The following is a 20,476-nucleotide window of genomic DNA, read 5'->3' as shown; positions in this document are numbered from 1 at the left end:
CTCGAATCTCTGACTCAGTGATCACCTTCCCTCCTCTTCCTGTGTGTGTATCACATCTCCCTCTATCTCCCTCTAGCAAGGATTCCTGTGATTGATTTAGAGTCCATCCAAATAATCCTGAACAACTGCTAATACTTTGTCATATGAAGTGACAAATACAGTTTCCAGGAATTAGGACCTGGGGCCACGTTTCAGCCTACTGTAAGACTTTCTCATACATATCTTTCCTTAAAGCAATTCTAGGAGGGACGTACCATATTTTTAATCCTTCTTGAGCAGAAGAGGAAAATGAATCTCAAAGACACATTTTGGCACATAGCTAGTAGTTGTCAGAACTTTACTTCAAGCACAGTTTTGCTACTTAAGGGCTGAGCAATGTTTCATTGTCACACAACATGAAGTTAAACCCTGCTGTGCACATTTATGTTTCTCTGTTCCATTCACCGTTGTGATTCTGCACTGCTTCCATAACAGGTACACTTTCACACATCTCAAAGGGAAAAGAGGGGGCACGCACATTAAATAGTATGGCAGCTATAAGAAGTGGCATCTCGCTGGACATTGTTGGAAGTACTTGAAACCATTTATTGGTAGGAAGGCACTCAGATTCTGAAGAGATGTAACAAATAAAAATCCCCTTAAATATGACTTTCTGCCTACAATCACTGCTGCTCCTGGAGCCCAAGAGTATTAGCCTGGCTTATATTTTGCTCCCTCAAAAACTCTGCTTCCCCTGTTGTCGTTGAGTTTTTGCTTTTAGTATCTTACATCAGGCAAGGGTAATTTGCAGCCAGCATGGTCTTTTGTTCATTTCAGTTTGTTACACACAGCACACCGTAAGTGCACCCCAACCTACATTTTCGGAGCGCCGTTTTTTTCCTCCCACAGCCATCAGATGTGTTATGAATACAACCTCTCAATCCTGTGTAGGTGGTATGACCCACAGTTTACAGATGCAGAACAGCATGAGTAGGCTTGTGTCCACAGATTTTTAAACCTCATAAATTATCCCTCTTATACAGTATGCACCTGTGAAAAAGGAGGTAATGAGAAGGTGGCCACCTCAGCATGTACAGAAAAAAGTCAGACATTCATTAATAAGATGTGGTAGATTCGGATGTGGTGGGAGCCTAAGAATGAGCAAGTCTTAATTTCGGGATCTAGAAGGAGCCTGAGCATCTTTCTGAAGCTCTTTTTTTTTTTTTTTTTCTTTTTTTAATCACAAAATTTGGTACATGTGCCACAGAATACTAGCTCCCATAAGTGAAATGGGAAGATAGTTTCAAATGTAGACTTCTTGCAAGGTGTTGGTAACCATTCTGCATGTGATAGGAATTCTGAATGGACATGTGAACACTTAATATCTTCTTTCCTAGACATCTGATGCAAGCATCAGATACAATCACATTAGTATAGAATTCAATACACAAAAAGACAGTTGGGTTTCCTTATTACATACAATGCCCAGTGCTTTTTATTTCTCTTTAATAACCTCAAGGGATTAACATAGGTACTGCAAGGAGATCCAACCTGTCCATTCTAAAGGAGATCAGTCCTGGTGTTCATTGGAAGGACTGATGCTAAAGCTGAAACTCCAATACTTTGGCCACCTCATGTGAAGAGCTGACTCATTGGAAAAGACTCTGATACTGGGAGGGATTGGGGGGCAGGAGGAGAAGGGGACGACAGAGGATGAGATGGCTGGATGGCATCACCAACTTGATGGACATGAGTTTGAGTGAACTCCAGGAGTTGGTGACGGACAGGGAGGCCTGGCGTGCTGCTATTCATGAGGTCGTAAAGAGTCGGACATGACTGAGCAACTGAACTGACCTGAACTGAACCTTCTCAAAGGAAAATTTTCGCTACAGAGACTATGTAGTCCTTCTTATAGATCACACTAAAAGTTCTTATCTTTGCCCATGTCTTTTGTTTGTTTTTGTTATAACCTATGGGCTTAGTTATACTTGGGTTTATCTTCTTGTTAGTTAAAATAAAGCAAAACTTTTTGGGGGATAAAAAAATTCCCTATGAGCTTAGACATTCTTAGTTAAATTATATGAATTTCACTTAATTCAGTTTAACTGTTACTGAATAATTATGAGTCTTGTCATGATAGCGGTGCTCCAGGAAATGCAAAGATAGAAAAGAATCTGTTCCATAGTGCTTAACATAGGTGTTTTATGTGTGTGTGTGTGTGTGTGTGTGTGTGTTGGGGGGCAGAATCCAGAGATGCAATTTAAAATTAGTATGGAAATAACTATTATTTGAGACAAGATAAGCCCAATAATTGGTAGATTCAAGCAAACTGAAAAGGGTCATTAGAGAACAAGGATAACAAGAAATCACTTCCAAATGGAAGAATGGAATGTTTGATGCTAAAAGCACTATTGGGAATAGGCTTTGAAATGGTACTTTTCCTTTGAAGCAAGGAAGGAATGCAACCCAGAGGAGTGGAATAGGCATGGATAAAGCAAGATATTTACCAGGAATACATGTATTTTGGCCAGTATATGTGGACCATTACAATATGGGTTATGATAATCATTTGGGTCACACTAAGAGTAGTTTCCAATGCCAAAATGTGTCACTGAGACTTGATTCTGTGTACATAGGAAATATTTAGAAGGTTTTTGTACACGGAATTAGACTTTGGGAGTATTTATTTAGCAATGCTGTAGAGAATTGTTTGAAGTGGAGCTAAAAATGGAGTCAGAGAACTGCTTAAGAAGTAATGAGAAACCTGTTATAAGAGGTGAAAAATGGGAGGAGAAATGAAGGGTTAGATTCAAGGGGTTTCCTTGGTGGCTCAGATGGCAAAGAATCTGCCTGCATTGCAGGAAACCCAGGTTTGATCCTTGAGTTGGAAAGAGCCCCGGGAGAACGGAATGGCTACCCACTCCAGTATTCTTGCCTGGAGAATCCCATGGACAGAGGAACCTAGTGGGCAATAGTCACAAAGAGTTGGACACAATTGAGCAACTAACACAAGCACTATATTCAAAAGCCAGTTTCAACAGTAGAATTAACAAAACCTGGAAAATAATTGGAAATGATGATGCCATCGAGTAGCCAGAGATTACTTGGATATCATCTACAGAAATAACTAACAGAAAGAAATAGATTTATAGAAATGGAGGAAGGTGACAAGATTACTTTTTGAAAGCTCCTCCAGTATAAGTCTCACTACATGTGTATTTTCTTATTTTTTCCTAGTACTACATTACTTTTGCTTATTCACTCTATTAGTATCTTTGATTCAGTGATGAATCAGCCTTCTGAATGGAGCAATACAAGGAAACTTAAGACATAGTCTCTGCTCTCATGGAAATAACAGTTGGCCCTTGAACAATATAGGTTTGAACCATGCTGCTGCTGCTGCTGCTGCTGCTGCTGCTAAGTCACTTCAGTTGTGTCTGACTCTGTGCAACCTCACAGACGGCAGCCCACCAGGCTCCGCCATCCCCTGGGATTCTCCAGGCAAGAACACTGGAGTGGGTTGCCATTTCCTTCTCCAATGCATGAAAGTGAAAAGTGAAAGTGAAGTCACTCAGTCGTGTCCGACTCTTCGCGACCCCATGGGCTGCAGCCCACCAGGCTCCTCCGTCCGTGGGATTTTCCAGTGCAGGTCCACTTAAATGCAAAATTTTTTTTCAATGGTAAATACTGCTCCTACTGCTGTTTAGTCTCTTATTCGTGTTCAGCTCTTTGTGATCCCATGTACTATAGCCCACCAAGGCTCGTTTGTCTCCAGGAGATCTCCCCAACCCAGGGATCTAACCCATGTCTCCTGCTTGGCAGGCAGATTCTTTACCACTGAGCCACCTAGGGAGCCCATAATAAATACTACTACTCTATGGTCATTTAGGTGAATATTTAGTAATATAAAGGGCTTCCCTCGTGGCTCAGACAGAAAAGAATCTGCCTGCATTGTGGGAGACCTGGGTTCTATCCCTGAGTTGGGAAGATCCCCTGGAGGAGGGCATGGCAACCCACTCCAGTATTCTTGTTTGGAGAATCCTCATGGACAGAGGAGCCTGGTGGGCTGCAGTTCACGGGGTTGTGAAGAGTCAGACATGACTGAGAGACTGAGCACAAGCACACATAGTAACATAAAATGTACCAAACAAATGACCTAGTCAGTCATAGTCACTATAGAAATTCAGAGAAATGAAAATAATTGTCTTTTTATTATTTTGGTTAAACAGTTACTCTGATCGAGACTTCACAACAGTCTAGAAAGGCATAGTTTGTGCCTTCAAGGTATTTACAGTTTAAGCACTGGAAGACAGATTGTAGATAAAAAAGTATAGTAAAAAGTTAACAAGTACAAGGATTATTACAAGATTGGGTTAGTGGTCAATCATGTCAGTATGAAAAAAAGAATCCATAATGTATTTCTCTTTTCAATTACCCTTCTTTACTTTTCTCTTTTATTCACTTTCCTTCATAGAAGTGATCAAGTAATGACAGAAGAGATCATTAAAACATAAGAAATGTTTAAATTATTTTCATATAAAATTAGTTTTTATTCATTCAAATAGCCTTTTATAGCTGCAGTACTGTGCTTGTCACACTAAGCCTGAATGACTAGGAACTCTGTGTGTGTGTGTGTGTGTGTGTGTGTGTGTGTGTGTGTGTGTTCTTCTCTTGAAACTAACACTGTGGTGCCTGGTACATAATAGGTGCTCAACAAATGTTTATCAAATTGAAATGAAAATTTTTTCTCCTTTGGATTCAACTACTTAATACTTAGAGGCCTGTGGTGCTAATATTTAAGATGGATTGGTTCATTCTGTTCAAGTACCACATAACCATTCACACACCATTGAGTTTAGTACTATTAAAAGGTAATTTCCTTTCTGGGAAGTATGCCTGTTGCAGACACATTTTACATATTCAATCTTTTTCATCATCAGTAGGCAGGTAAAGAGATTAAAATAAAAGATTGTTTTCAAGTGCGCAGTTTTCCACATAGACTTCATTTTGAAATTCCTGTGTATTCTGAAAAAAAAAAAAAAAGAAATCCTATTGAATGTGCTTACGCCCACCACTATTAGTCATGTACTTTTGTTAAAGATGAAAATATTAACGTTTAATTTCTGTACAACTCTATTCACCCAAATAACTTAGAAAAGCTACTATTTCTTCCTTTTTACTGCAATGTAATAAAAGCCAATGGAATTAATTGAAAATAATGAAAAAGCACTTTGTCCAATTTTATAAGTTTTGGCCCACTGTGATACATTCAGTGTATTTTATTTTGTTTAATGTAATGTTTTTACTATTTTAACTCATACATTTTAGTAACTCAAAGTGAGCTTTTGTGTTTTATTTTCTCAAATAAGTTCATTTTTGGACAAAATAATTTAATACTTAATAGTCTCTCAAATTTATTATAAAGAACTTTACAGCAAAATTGCTCCAACATCTGTTATCTCCTTTCTTATTATAACCATATGACTAGGAATTACTGTTCTTATTTCATTTTTAATAGATAAAAAAACTGAAGCTTAGAGAAATAAGTGACTTGCCTGTAATTCATATGTTCATAGTTACTACTTGTGAAGCTAAAATTAAAATGGAATTATTTGGATTCCTCAATCAGTACTCAATATTCAGATAAGCAATTATGGCATACTGTAGCCAAATAACAGTGAATATTTATTCTGTATGTTAATAATAAACATTGCAAACATTTACACATGCCAGGCACATCCTAAGTACTCTGTGTGTGCTAGCTCATTTAATCCTTGCTGCAACTTGATAAAGTTTAAACAGGAGCAGAGGCCCAAAGAAAGTAAATAACCTGACCAAGAAAACACACCTAGTTAAGTTCTTGAGCTAGAACGTGAGCCCAGCCAGTCTGCACTGTGTTGCCTTAAGTGTCATTCTTACTGCCAGCATTTCAGTGGCAAGAATAGATTTAATGAAACAAATGTAAGTCGGCATCTTCTAGAACTACACTTCTTATCAATGAGTTTAGAGAAAATTACCCTAGAATCCTGTGATTCTGTGAAGTATTTAAATAGAAGTTGAATTTGTTTCCCCATTCTAAAAGGTAATTTCTATTAATGGTAACTCTTTAATGTTTTATATTTAATATTCAGTAAAGTTTTACTACATGAAATAGTTCTTACTATTCATGATATAAGTTAGAATCACAGAACTTTATCACATAAATGAATCTAGGGGCTAACAAATATTAGATGATATCAATAGCACAAAGTACTTGCTAGAGAGGCTGAGACAAGCTTAGCCTCAGATCTTCCACAACAGTAAAGAAAGGTGTGCATCTAATAAAGGAGTATAATGTGTATTGTGTATGTGTGCATATGTGTCTTCACTGCCTTTTAAAAATTAATTGTGGAGTGGCATGAACTAGGTAGCTGGCTTGCAGGTCTCCCAGGTAGAGCTCAACTCCCCTGGAAAGATAGTCAACTCCTGGATGAAAATCCTACTGTATTTAATGGCAAATAGTCAAATGAAAAGTGGAAGATTTACTTTTCCAAATACTTTTTGAAAAGTTTCTAACTGCACACATATGTTGGACTTTTAAATAGCTAATTCCTTTTTAAAGTTAATCTTATTGTTCACTGATTTGTCGCCTATTCTAATAATTAAGTGAAGGAAGAAAGTCTAGTTGATTTAAGTCACCAAATCACATTTAATTTTCTTTTTCTATCCTTCTTTTCTTATACTGAGTCTGATTGGTGCTGTAATTCAGAGTGCAGAATGCTTTTAGGAAGATCACAGTTATATATTTGATTCTATTATTAGCAGAAGAGACACAGAAAAGTTTCTGACAGTCATGCTGTTCCTGTATATGCAGGACTTATTATTAAATGATTATTCATGTGCTTATTAAGGCATTTCACATGACTTTGGATCATTGAATGGAATGATGTAAAGTTTTAAATTATCCCTGGAAGCATACAATTAGCAGGCATTCAAAGAAAACTAAGTAACTAGAATAAATCATTATTCCCTTCTAATTCATTTATTTTTTATTAAATCTCATGTTATAAAAATGCAAAAATCATTTTGTTATTATATCTTAGTCTCAATTTAAATCAACTAAGTTATCAGTAATGATTTAAAGTATGCTTAATTAAATAGAAATTATAATATATAATATGTTATGCATCATCAAAAATTCTACCATAAATCAAAAGGAGACTATTACCCTTAATGATTTATGCAAGAACTATGATAGCATTCTATATATTCGAAAGTGTGTTCTTCAAAAAATTAAAAACAGAGCTACCATATGATGCAGCAATTTCACTCCTAGATATTTATCCCCCCAAAATGAAAATACTAATTAGAAAAAGATAAATGCATCCCTATATTCATTGAATCATTATTTGCAAGAGCCAAGGTATAGAAGAAACCTAAGAGCTAATCAGTAGACAAATGGCTAAAGAAGCTTTGGTGTGTATGGTTTATATATCTATATACATATACAAATACATAAGTGTATATAGATAGATATACACATAATGAATTCTTACTAAGCATTAAAAATAATAAAATTGTGCCATTCGTGATAATATGGATGGACATAGAGAATAAATAGGGCAAAAGCTAATAGTGTTCTGCCAAGAGAATGCACTGGTCATAGCAAACACCCTCTTCCAACAACACAAGAGAAGACTCTATACATGGATATCATCAGATGGTCGACACTGAAATCAGATTGATTATATTCTTTGCAGCCAAAGATGGAGACTCTATACAGTCAGCAAAAACAAGACCGAGAGCTGACTATGGCTCAGATCATGAACTCCTTATTGCCAAATTCAGACTGAAATGGAAGAAAGTGGAGAAAACAACTAGACCATTCAGGTATGACCTAAATCAAATCCCCTATGACTATACAGTAGAAGTGATAAATAGATTTGAGGGACTAGATCTGACAGAGTGCCTGATGAACTATGGATGGAGGTTTGTGACATTGTACAGGAGACAGAAATCAAAACCATCCCCAAGAAAAAGAAATGCAAAAAAGCAAAATGGCTGTCTGAGGAGGCCTTACAAATAGCTGTGAAAAGAAGGGGAGCAAAAAGCAAAGGAGAAAAGGAAAGATGTACCCATTAGAATGCAGAGTTCCAAACAATAGCAAGGAGAGATAAGAAAGCTTTCCTCAGCCATCAAGGCAAAGAAATAGAGGAAAACAATAGAATGGGAAAGACTAGAGATCTCTTCAAGAAAATTTTAGACACCAAGGGGACATTTCATGCAAAGATGGGCTCAATAAAAGACAGAAATGGTATGGACCTAACAGAAGCAGAAGATATTACGAAGAGGTGGCAAGAATACACAGAAGAACTGTAGAAAAAGATCTTCATGATCCAGATAATCACCATGGTGTGATCCCTCACCTAAAACCAGATATCCTGGAATGTGAAGTCAAGTGGGCCTTAAGAAGCATCACTACGAACAAAGCTAGTGGAGGTGATAGAATCCCAGTTGAGCTAGTTCAAATCCTGAAAGATGATGCTGTGAAAGTGCTGCACTCAATATGCCAAAAAATTTGGAAAACTCAGCAGTGGCCACCGGGCTGGAAAAGGTCAGTCTTCATTCCAGTCCCAAAGAAAGGCAATGCCAAAGAATGCTCAAGCTACCACACAATTACACTCATCTCACACGCTAGCAAAGTAATGCTTAAAATTCTCCAAGCCAGGCTTCAGCAATACATGAACCATGAACTTTCAGATGTTCAAGCTGGTTTTAGAAAAGGCAGAGGAACCAGAGATCAAATTGCCAACATCCGCTGGATCATTGAAAAAAGCAAGAAAGTTCCAGAAAAACATCTATTTCTGCTTTATTGACTATGCCAAAGCCTTTGATTGTGTGGATCACAGTAAACTGTGGAAAATTCTGAAAGAGATGGGACTACCAGACCACCAGACCTGCCTCTTGAGAAACCTGTATGCAGGTCAGAAAGCAACAGTTAGAACTAGACATGGACTAACAGACTGGTCCAAATAGGACAAGGAGTACATCAAGGCTGTATATTGTCACCCTGTTTATCTAACTTATATGTAGAGTACATCATGAGAAACACTGAGCTGGAAGGAGCACAAGCTGGAATCAAGATTGCCAGGAATAATATCAGTAACCTCAGATATGCGGATGACACCACCCTTATGGCCGAAAGTGAAGAAGAACTAAAGAGCCTCTTGATGAAAGTGAAAGAGGAGAGTGAAAAAGTTGGCTTAAAACTCAACATTCAGAAAAATAAGATCATGGCATCTGGTATATCAATGCCTCTTCAAGGAAGTCTTCCTTGAGCTTCCATCTTACACTACAAACAAGAGTAACCCATTTCCAGCATACATATATTGCATTCTGCTGTACTGTGGAGCCTGCATTCATGTGTGTGTATTTTGGGGAGTATTTTTCCATGGATAATTATTAATACCATTAAGAACAATAACTCTATATAATTTACATAGTTAACACATGGACTTCATATGGCATCACTGATTCAATAGACATGAACCCAGGCAAACTCTGAGAGATGGTGAGGGACAGGGAGGCCTGGAGTGCTGCAGACCATAGGGTCACAAAGAGCTGGACACGACTTGGTGTCTGAACAAATGGACTTCATGTTCCTCTGTGTTCTTCCTGGCCTAGCTCATTGAGCATTGTTCCCCAGGGAATCAAAACAGAATGAACCATTTGCTTTAATGGTATGCGGTATCTCTGTACTGCCTTCCTCTTTGATGTTACTACTTTTCTGCCTGGATAGCTCTATTTAATATTCTATCCCCTGCCTATTAACAGAAAATGATTTCTCATTACTCATTAATTCTTAAACATAAATTGGCTTTCCCAACTACTTGCAGTTTAACCCTTTAGTCATCTTTGGGAATGAAAATCTTAGATTCCTCTGTGGAGATTTCTGGTTAAAATAACACACAAGTTTGGTAAACAGGTAAAAACCATTTGTTTATAGTCTGCATTTTACTAGGCTAGTGGGCATCATGCTAGGTTGGGATTACATTCTGCCATTAAGGTAATTAAATAAACAGATGCTGTACTTCCTTTGCCACCTGACTGCCATTTAAATACATACATACAAACCTTTCATTCAGCAAACAAAATCTCCAGAGATGGACCTGTACATTTGTACATTAAAAAAATGACAATGATGTACTCTCATTGTTGAGAATTACTGTACTAGACCTTTTTGTATGGTGTGTATATGTGGGTGTGGGGGTATGTGTGTGTGTGTTTGTTACTCAGTCATGTCCGACTCTTTGCGACCCCATGGACCGTACCCTGCCAGGTTCTTCTGTCCATTGAATTCTCCGGGCAAGAATATTGGAGTGGGTTGCCATTCCCTTTTCTGGGGGATCATCCCGATCAAGGGATCGAACCCAAGTGTCTTGTCTTTTTAGGTGGATTCCTTACCACTGAGCCACTAGGGCAGCCTTCCAAAACGTTCTAAAGTTTTTTAGAATCTTTACTCCCTCTCAACTAAATGTCTAGCATCAATGTGTTTTCTTCTAATTTTAAATAGGGAAATTGGTGATAGCTGATGGGCTGCAGCCTATGGGGTCGCACAGAGTTGGGCATGACTGAAGCGACTTAGCAGCAGCAGCAGGAGTACATAGTGGGTGCTCTTATGAAAAGTATTTTTATTGTTTGTTTCCTCACCCTTCTAAGTAATATGGAGTATTCATATTGGTTATTAATTCATGTATATTAAACTGAGGAAACCCTCAGAATCTTAACTGCATGTTGAAATCACCTGAATCTATTAAATGACCCAATGATCAGGTAGCATTGAGCAGGACATCTGGGGTTAAGATCAAGGCATCAATAATCCGTGCTTTCCAGGTAATTCCATATGTGGCTAAGGCTGAGACCCTATGAATCTGACCAGTAGTTATTCTCAACTCTGGCTGCACAGTAGAATCCCCTATGCAATTGTTTAAAATACTGATGCTTTTCATTTCAATTATGATTCAGATAACTTGTGCATAAATGTTGAATACAAGAGAAAAACATTTGGGTAACTTATATTTCTGAATGATTGGGCTCAAGTTAAAATCAAGGTTTTATTATAGTTCTGGGTATGTGGTGATGTTCAATAAATGTTAGATGGAGATCCTAATCCCACAACAGAGTCAAGGAGAATAAAACATGCTCCCTCTTGGAAATAAACTGTTTGTGTATTTGAAATAATTATCTTGGCAAACTATCATTTTCTGAAAGTTGCCCTCCTAGGTAATTTACCTCAAATGGTAAGCCTTGAACTTTAAGAGAATACTATATTTCAACTATATTTTTCAGCATAATATTAGGTACCTATATATCTTACAGTGCTTTCATGATTCTCTCTAAGAAAGTAGACAGGAAACAAGATTAAGAGATGGAGGATAAGATTTAAACCAGTTTCCCTCTTGGAAGCATAAATGATGCTATTGCACTTCTGGGCCTGGAGAATACTGTTACTTTGTAAAACAGAGCCATGGTACTTTCTGCATTATGATGGTGAATTATTTATATATGCAAAGGACAACTAATGCCATTAGCTAAAACAAAAATGAACTAACTGTTCAATAAAACAGTTGTGGGACTAACAAAATATTTATATGTGACATCTTTTCCAAATTGCAGGAACTAGTAACTAAAAATAACAAAAAATCTTTTTTTTTTTAGCATGAAGTTATAGATGATCTGTTATGGGATAAATGCTCATCAAGCAAACCTCTCAAATTTAATTGTTTTCAATAATTAATCAGCACATTGCATGCTTCAGTGTACATTAACTGTACCAAGTGTTGGATTTAATTCCTTAAATATTAATTAGGAAAGCAGACCACATTTTTCTTAAATGTTTGTGGTTGAAAATAAAAAAATATATATATATAAAGCGTATTTAATTTGACCTTCCCACTTCTTACTCAGTTTTTCTACTTCTTTTTTCCTTTTTAGGACCACCTCAGAAAATAGTGTCACCTAAACAAGAACACGAAGATAGGAAACATGACAAAGTCACGGATAAAGGAAGTGAGAGTGGGACTTCCTGTAATGAGCTCTCCACTTCCAGTTGCGACAGCCACTCAGAGGCAAGCACTCCCCAGGACAACAACCCGCCCAGTGCCCAGCAGGCGACAGCTCACCAACCTAACACCTTAACTTTGGATCGTCCTTCCAAAAAAGCACCTGTGCAATGGATGCCCCAACCAGACAAACGCAGAAACAGTGAACTCTTTCAGACGCTCATCAGCAAGTCCCGGGAAACCAATCTTTCCAAAAAGAAAGTCTGTGAGAAGCTAAGTGTGGAAGAAGAAATGAAAAAGTGTATTCAGGATTTTAAAAAAATCCACATTCCAGATTATTTTCCAGAGCGCAAACGCCAGTGGCAATCTGAACTGTTACAGAAGTACGGGTTATAGTAACGGTCACATCCCTGCAGTGTTTCAGTGACGTTCAGTGTTTACCGGTGTCACCACCTGACTGTGTACTAACAATGGTCAGTGTGATTCTTGCTGCTCTTCCTTTTCGTGAACAGTGGATGTGGGACAGTATTTTCTTTCTTTCTTTCTGTTGTTGTTGTTTTTAGAAATATTTCAAAAAAGAAAACTAATAAATATTGAATCAAATCGTGTTCTTGATTCAAAAAATTTTGCAAGAATGGAAGTAGAATGTGCATGATCAAGAAGCTTAGAATCTTGATTTTTGAACTGTGGTCAACTGGCTATGTTTGTCATTTTGTAACTCACCAAAAAGAAATCATCATATCACTCCAAATAAAGTGACGATATGGATGAAGCAACATCAAGTAAAATGTTAGATGATAGTTTTGGGACCCAAATCCAAAACTGTTTAAATGTTAATGCAATAAAACAAGTATTACTTTTGCATGAGCACAATATTACAAATAAATCACAAGACATAGGAAGATCTGTTTGTTGCTTGGAAAGAAATAATTATGAAAAAATAGCAAAAAAAAATGGTTCAGACAAAGCCTATAAATGTAAGCTAAGAGACTGAATTTTATTTGTCTGGATCTGTGATTTTTTTGTGTATGTGTATGGTGTTCTGTGTGTTAAGATGGTGTAAATATGCCTTATGATCTTGTGTTATGGCACTGACATTCATCTATTAATGCTAGTTATGATTATTTCTGTGAAATGAGTCCTTACATCAGGCTGTGAAAATTGGCATAATGATGCTCGGAAAGATCTTACTCTCGTGTTAATCACAATAATTGAGGGAAATGGTGAAGAGCTTTATGTATTTATTAAAAAAGGAAATATATATTAGAATTTCTTGATCTCTGTTGACTCTTCTTTTAAAATATTCAGTTGTTACATTGCCTTCAGTTTTTCCTTTAAAATTCCGAACTGGAGAATGATATGTTCAAGCTTAATGTTGACAAGTTAGAGACTTATAATTCAAAATGGAGGTAGAGTCAAATTCAGATAGCTTTGGTATTGATTAATAAACCCTTAGCCTGCAAGAGAAAAAGATTTCATCTGAGGATGCACTAAAATTTTATTTTAGCTGACAACTGGATTGAAAATCTCCCTAAATCTAACTGGGAAGTTGCTGCTTGCAAATTATGGGACAAAAATGTCAACAGGAAGCTAAAAGTTCAGCCTGAATGATAAGAGCTTTCTTCCTGATTGCAAATATGAAAATAATCTTTCTTATCATAAGCCACACAATTTTTGCCTCACCATGTCCACAGCAAAAAATATATAATATCCCAAAATTTTGCTAAAGAATAGGCACCAGGAGGACAAAAATATCTCTAATAATCAGAGCTCAATCTCCTCTGTGGTTAGTTGAAATAAAAGTTGAGCAGAACTTGTAGTATCATTTCTTCCAGGGTAATATTGGAATATAAGCATTATTAACTCAAAATTTAAAATTGATGTTCATTTTTGGATGTAGTTTTAGATTTCTCACTCCTCTATTATATAAAATACCATCTACAGTGGAGTGTTAAAGAAAACCCATATGTATGATTTGCCTTGAATAACCTACCAGGTTTTAGTGAAGGAGCTACTCTTAAATTCTGCATTTCATTTTGGGAAGGTTGGCAGTCCCACCCACTAAGTTGGCTAAGTGTAGATGCAACACACTGGTTAAATGGACAGAGCTTGTGGTTAGGTTACTACTGTTCCCATCTCTACCCATCCCTACCACTACCACTAATGTGACCTTAGGGATAACAGGGGTATTAATAACATGATAGAGAAGATTTAAATGAGGTAATTGAAGTTAAGCATCACCACCACTCCTGGAGATGGAGGGGAAAGACAGGTAGTGGGCTTACCAGAATTTTTGGAGCCAGTGCTGTCAGATGGAAATTTTCGAATAGAGAGGAATAAGCTGTTCAATAAGAACTATAGTCTCTAAGGAGTCATGGTCATTTTCAAAGATGCCTCCCAAAGCAAAGACAAAGAGGATAGGTTATCCTAGCTTCTCACATTTCAATTCCCACCAACACTTTCCATTTTCCCAATGTGAGTATAAGCAGTTGGTAAATGAGCTTTGGAAATGCAAATTCAGTAGAGGTGATCCCACTGTGATAGAAAGCCCAGCACTGAAGGGCAGCGAGTAGCTCTGAAGAATACCTCACACCCTCCTCTATTATTTCCAATACAAAATTTAAAACAGAATTGCAGGGATAAGAATCTGGTAAATAAGAACTATTTCAGATCTTCAAATCTCTACCACAAGAGAAGTGATTCCCATAAGATTGGGAAGTCCCATAAGATTTCTAAGTCCTTCTTAGAAAATTAGAACCTATTTCCTTAATAGTCTATTGAGCACTTACCATACACCAAGCATTTGGCTCAAAGGTTAACAACATACTCAAGAAATACAAATTACTAGCCATTGCCCTTGGGAAGAAGTGTATGGCCTGATTCTCCCATACCATTATGCTTTCACCAGAGGCTAGTTCCTGTCTTGTCCCATTTGGGGCTACAAGAGGATCAAGGGAGGAAGCTAGAATGAGAACTCTTCTTTGAAAAAAAAGGAGACTCCAAAATTTAAAGATGGCTTAGACTAAAACTGCTATATAAAACTTTACCAAAATATCAGTAGATAAAATCTAGAAGGTTGCAAAAATCAGAAAAGCTAGAAGCAGGCATTGAATTTGAATATTTTTAGAGAATAAATGCATTTTGATGCTCATATGATGTACCTTTGATGCTCAAATGGTATAAAAAAATACTGTTTGATATACAGGTTTTACTTAACTTGTGACCGGATGTTTCATTATTAAAATAAACTGGAAACATATTGAGTATTAACTGAGATGAGAGAAGAAAATAAAAGTGAAATTGCGAGATTTTCAATTTTGAGTTGATATACTTGCCCAATTTTTTTCACTCAGTATACCCCAAAACCCTAGACGTTATATGTGAACACTCTTAAGAGACTCTGAAAGGCTAATAAAAGAAGGAAAGCTGACTAGAGGTTTTAGAACCCAAAGCACATGTTATTGGAGTTTCTTGGGCTTTCTTTTTGCCTATTTATAGCTGAAGAAGCTGGTAACACAGAAAAACTAACAGGTGCGGAAAAAACAAGCATCAACAAAACCCTGCTTTCTCTAACCAAAAGGCCAGAGAAGGTGCAACCTAGCAGTTAGATAATAACTGCTGTGCTGTGTTAGGTTGGTGGACACAATTTTATTTCATAATCATTTTAAGCCTTGGTTCACAGCAAAATTGAGAGGAAGGTACTGAAATTTCCCATGTATTCCTTACCCTCCGATATGAATAGCTTCCTCCAATATCAACATCCCCCATCAGGGTGGTACATTGTTGTAATTGATGAACATACATTGATGCATCATTGGCACCCAAAGTCCATAGTTTACATTATTGTTCACTCTTGATATTTTACATTCTGTGAGCTTGGATAAATGCATAATGACACACATCCATCATTACAGTACCACAGAGAGTATTTTCTCTTCACTCTAATCCTTCATGCTCTGCTTATTCATTTTTCACCCCTCACTCAACCACTGGAAACTGCTGTTCTTTTTACATGTGCATGGTGCTTTCTTTTTCAGAAGATTCTATAGTTGGAATCATGCTATACATAGTCTTCCCAGATTGGCTTCTTTCACTTCAGTTCAGTTCAGTCCAGTTCAGTTGCTCAGTCGTGTCCGACTCTTTGTGACCCCATGAATTGCAGCATGCCAGGCCTCCCTGTCCATCACCAACTCCCAGAATTCACCCAAACTCATGTCCATCAAGTCGGTGATGCCATCCAGCCAACTCATCCTCGGTTTCCCCTTCTTCTCCTGCCCCCAATCCCTCCCAGCATGAGTCTTTTCCAATGAGTCAACTCTTTGCATGAGGTAGCCAAAGTATTGGAGTTTCAGCTTCAACATCAGTCCTTCCAATGAACACCCAGTCCTTTACAATGGACTGGTTGGATCTCCTTGCAGTCCAAGGGACCCTCAAGAGTCTTCTCCAACACTACAGTGCAAAAGCATCAATTCTTCGGTGCTCGGCTTTCCTCACAGTCCAACTCTCACATCCATACATGACCACTGGAAAAACCATAGCCTTGACTAGATGGACCTTTGTTCGCAAAGTAATGTCTCTGCTTTTCAATATGCTATCTCAGTTGGTCATAACTTTCCTTCCAAGGAGTAAGCATCTTTTAATTTCATGGCTGCAATCATCATCTGCAGTGATTTTGGAGCCCAGAAAAATAAAGTCTGACACTGTTTTCCCATCTCTTTGCCATGAAGTGATGGGACCAGATGCCATGATCTTCATTTTCTGAATGTTGAGCTTTAAGCCAACTTTTTCACTCTCCTCTTTCACTTTCATCAAGAGGCTTTTTAGTTCCTCTCCACTTTCTGCCATAAGGGTGGTGTCATCTGCATATTTGAGGTTATTGATATTTCCCCCGGCAATCTTGAGTCCAGCTTGTGCATCTTCCAGCCCAGCGTTTCTCATGATGTACTCTGCATAGAAGTTAAATAAGCAGGGTGACAATATACAGCCTTGACGTACTCCTTTTCTTATTTGAAACCAGTCTGTCATTCCATGTCCAGTTCTAACTGTTGCTTCCTGACCTGCATATAGGTTTCTCAAGAGGCAGGTCAGGTGGTCTGGTCCCATCTCTTTCAGTATTTTCCACTGTTTATCATGATCCACACAGTCTTAGTAGTGTGCATTTAAGGTTCTTCCATGTCTTGTCATTGCTTGACATCTCTCTCTCTCTTTCTTTTAGTGCTGAATAATATCTCATTGCCTGGATTTACCACAGTTTATTAGTCATGCATCTACTAAAGGACAACCTGGTTCCTTCCAAGTTATGACAACTATGAATAAAGTTCACATGTTGTCTTCTAGGAGATTTATAGTTTTGCATTCAGCCCTCAGGTCTGTGATCAGTTTTGAATTAATATTCATTATTGGTGTAAGGTCTATGTTCAGATTCATTTTTTGCATGTGGACATCTTGTTATTTTAGGAGTATTTTCTCCATTGTGTTGCCTTTTCTTCTGTGTCAGAGATCAGTTGAGTATATTTATATGGGTCTGTTTAGGGGGATCTATATTTTATTTAATTGATTTTTTTTACAAAGATCACATTTTCTTAATTACTGTAGACTCTGTGCTAAATCTTGAAGATGGACAGCATCAGTCCTCTAACATTGTTATTCTCTGCTAGTATTGTATTGGCTATTTTGAGTCTTTTTCGTCTTCCTAGAAACTTTATAACCAGTTTATATCTGCAAAGATACTTACTGAGATTTTTATTGAAATTGCATTGAATCTATAGATCAAGTTGAGAATTGACATCTTGAGAATATTGAGTCTTACTCTTCATGGACATGGGATATATCTCCATTTATTTTGTTATTAGTAGATTCAATTCATCAGACTTTTGTAGTTTTCTTTATACAGAGCCTGTATATATTTGCTAGGTTTATACCTAAGCATTTCATTTTAAGGAGTACTAATGTTAATGATAGTGTGTTTTTAATTTCAAATTCCACTGTTCATTGATGATATAATACAGCCCCCTACTTTTTGAAAAATAAAGTCTAAAAACTTTAGTACCACATTATAGGTCCATATCAATTTACCTTTGTCTGGCAAAAGACCACTTCCAAAACCTAGTGGCTTAAAAACAGCAACAGTTTATCAGCTTATGATTCCAAGAATAGGCAATTTGGACTGAAATCAGCTGGGCTGTTCTACTGATCTCACCTGGGCTTACTCACCTGGATAACTGACTGATAATTAGTCAGGAATCAAATAATCTGTAATAGTCTCATTCCATATTTGGCATTGACAGGTTTCATCAAGTTGTCTTAGTCTTCTAACTCTCCAGGAATCTAGCTCAAATTTGTTCACATGGTGGTTCTAAAAATGTCAGACAAGAAGTTGGAGGGATCGGGAGCCCTGGCTCCAAACTCATACAACATCACTTACCCTGCCTTCTTTTGGTCAAAGCAAGTTATTTTGAATGCAAGCGATATGGAAATACACTCCTCTTGGGAGTATATACCTCTTCATGGAAGATACAAGGAATCTGTGACCATTTGTAATCTACTATAGAAGCAATCCATCTTTTTCAGATTCACAGCTAGAAGCAAACTGCACACCATTTACTAGTTATTTAAAAGTAAAAGACTTTAAATAAATATTTTACTTATATTTACATAATACAATTATTTAAATATTTTATTAAAATTTAATTAGAATAAGTCTTTTAAATAAAATAAGTTAAAAGGCTCTATCTTCACCCTGAAGTCACCTTCCCCCACAAAATACACAAAAACTTTTTCATTCACATTTGAAATCATTCCCATACTGCACATTTCAATTTAAATAGCACCTACTCTCCAAAGCTTTTTTTAATCCCTCAATAGAGAATTACTAATCATTCTATTCCCAGAAATACCAAATCACTTTAAAAACATTTTGTCTTGCTCTACATATTGTGTTTTATGGTATATAAGAGTAATGATAAACATTTGTGTTTTCCATTGATTTGAAGGAATTTTTTTTTAACATAGGCCAAGATCTTATTTTTCTTTCTATGAGGAGAAACAATAACTAGACAACTTCTGGCACACAGTAGGTATGAATGATTTTGGCAAAAGAGTAAACATTGTTTTTAATGTAATAATCTCCCAAACAATCTTTGATAGATACTCTCCCTGCCTAACTAGGCTTGCTAAAAACTCGTTTATGTTTTCAGGCCAAATCCACTCATTAGTCGTACATTACTGATCCCTCAGGAGAGGTTAGTGAAAGATTAATTTTAAAATATTTCATCAGTTCAGTTCAGTCATTCAGTTATGCCCGACTCTCCGTGACCCCATGAACCACAGCATGGTAGGCCTCCCTGTTCATCACCAACTCCAGGAGTCTACCCAAACCCATGTCCATCGAGTTGGTGATGCCATCCAGCCATCTCATCCTCTGATATCCCCTTCTCCTCCTGCCCCCCAATCCCTCCCAGCATCAGAGTCTTTTCCAGTGAGTCAACTTTTCACATGAGGTAGCCAAAGTATTGGAGTTTCAGCTTTAGCATCAGTCCTTCCAAAGAAATCCCAGGGCTGATCTCCTTTAGAATGGACAGGTTGGATCTCCTTGCAGTCCAAGGGACTCTCAAGAGTCTTATCCAACACTACAGTGCAAAAGCATCAATTTTTCGGCACTCAGCTTTCTTCACAGTCCAACTCTCACATCCATACATGACCACTAGAAAAACCATAGCCTTGACTAGATGGACCTTTGTTGGCAAAGTAATGTCTCTGCTTTTCAATATGCCATCTAGGTTGGTCATAACTTTCCTTCCAAGGAGTAAGTGTCTTTTAATTTCATGGCTGCAGTCACCTCTGCAGTGATTTTCGAGCCAAAAAAAATAAAGTCAGCCATTGTTTCCACTGTTTCCCCATCGATTTCCCATGAAGTGATGGGACCAGATACCATGATCTTCATTTTCTGAATGTTGAGCTTTAAGCCAACATTTTCACTCTCCACTTTCACTTTTATCAAGAGGCTTTTTAGTTCCTCTTTACTTTCTGTCATAAGGGTGGTGTCATCTGCATATTTGAGGTTATTGATATTTCTCCCGGCAATCTTGAGTCCAGCTTGTGCTTCTTCCAGCCCAGTGTTTCTCATGATGTACTCTGCATATAAGTTAAATAAGCAGGGTGACAATATACAGCCTTGACGTACTCCTTTTCCTATTTGGAACCAGTCTGTTGTTCCATGTCCAGTTCTAACTGTTGCTTCCTGACCTGCATATAGGTTTCTCAAGAGGCAGGTCAGGTGGTCTGGTATTCCCATTTCTATACAATTTTGGTAAGTATGTTTTAAGCATCTCCAGCTAGAGATCTAGTCACCATTGTTTGGCATAAAGTAAACATAACCTGTGACCTTGTATGTTAATGATTTTAGTACAGGTTAGTTAAGCAAGGATTACCAGAAATAGTTACGTTCAATGAGAAAA

The 20,476-nt window shown here is 37.3% G+C and overlaps 1 protein-coding gene across 1 annotated transcript in view; it reads left to right on the top strand.

Annotated features, from left to right (window-relative positions):
* LOC138082048 (BTB/POZ domain-containing protein KCTD8-like) overlaps positions 1-12,960 on the top strand; it is a 272,418-nt gene extending 259,458 nt beyond the window's left edge. Inside the window, exon 2 of the mRNA XM_068975270.1 lies at positions 11,953-12,960. Coding sequence (XP_068831371.1) covers positions 11,953-12,416 — 464 coding nt within the window. The 3' untranslated portion in view covers positions 12,417-12,960. The remainder of the gene's footprint in view (positions 1-11,952) is intronic.
* The last annotated feature ends 7,516 nt before the right edge of the window (positions 12,961-20,476 follow it).

The sequence above is a fragment of the Capricornis sumatraensis genome, chromosome 7 (assembly GCF_032405125.1).
Source record: "Capricornis sumatraensis isolate serow.1 chromosome 7, serow.2, whole genome shotgun sequence".
Lineage (NCBI taxonomy): Eukaryota > Metazoa > Chordata > Mammalia > Artiodactyla > Bovidae > Capricornis > Capricornis sumatraensis.
This window is presented reverse-complemented; position numbering and strand designations above follow the sequence as displayed.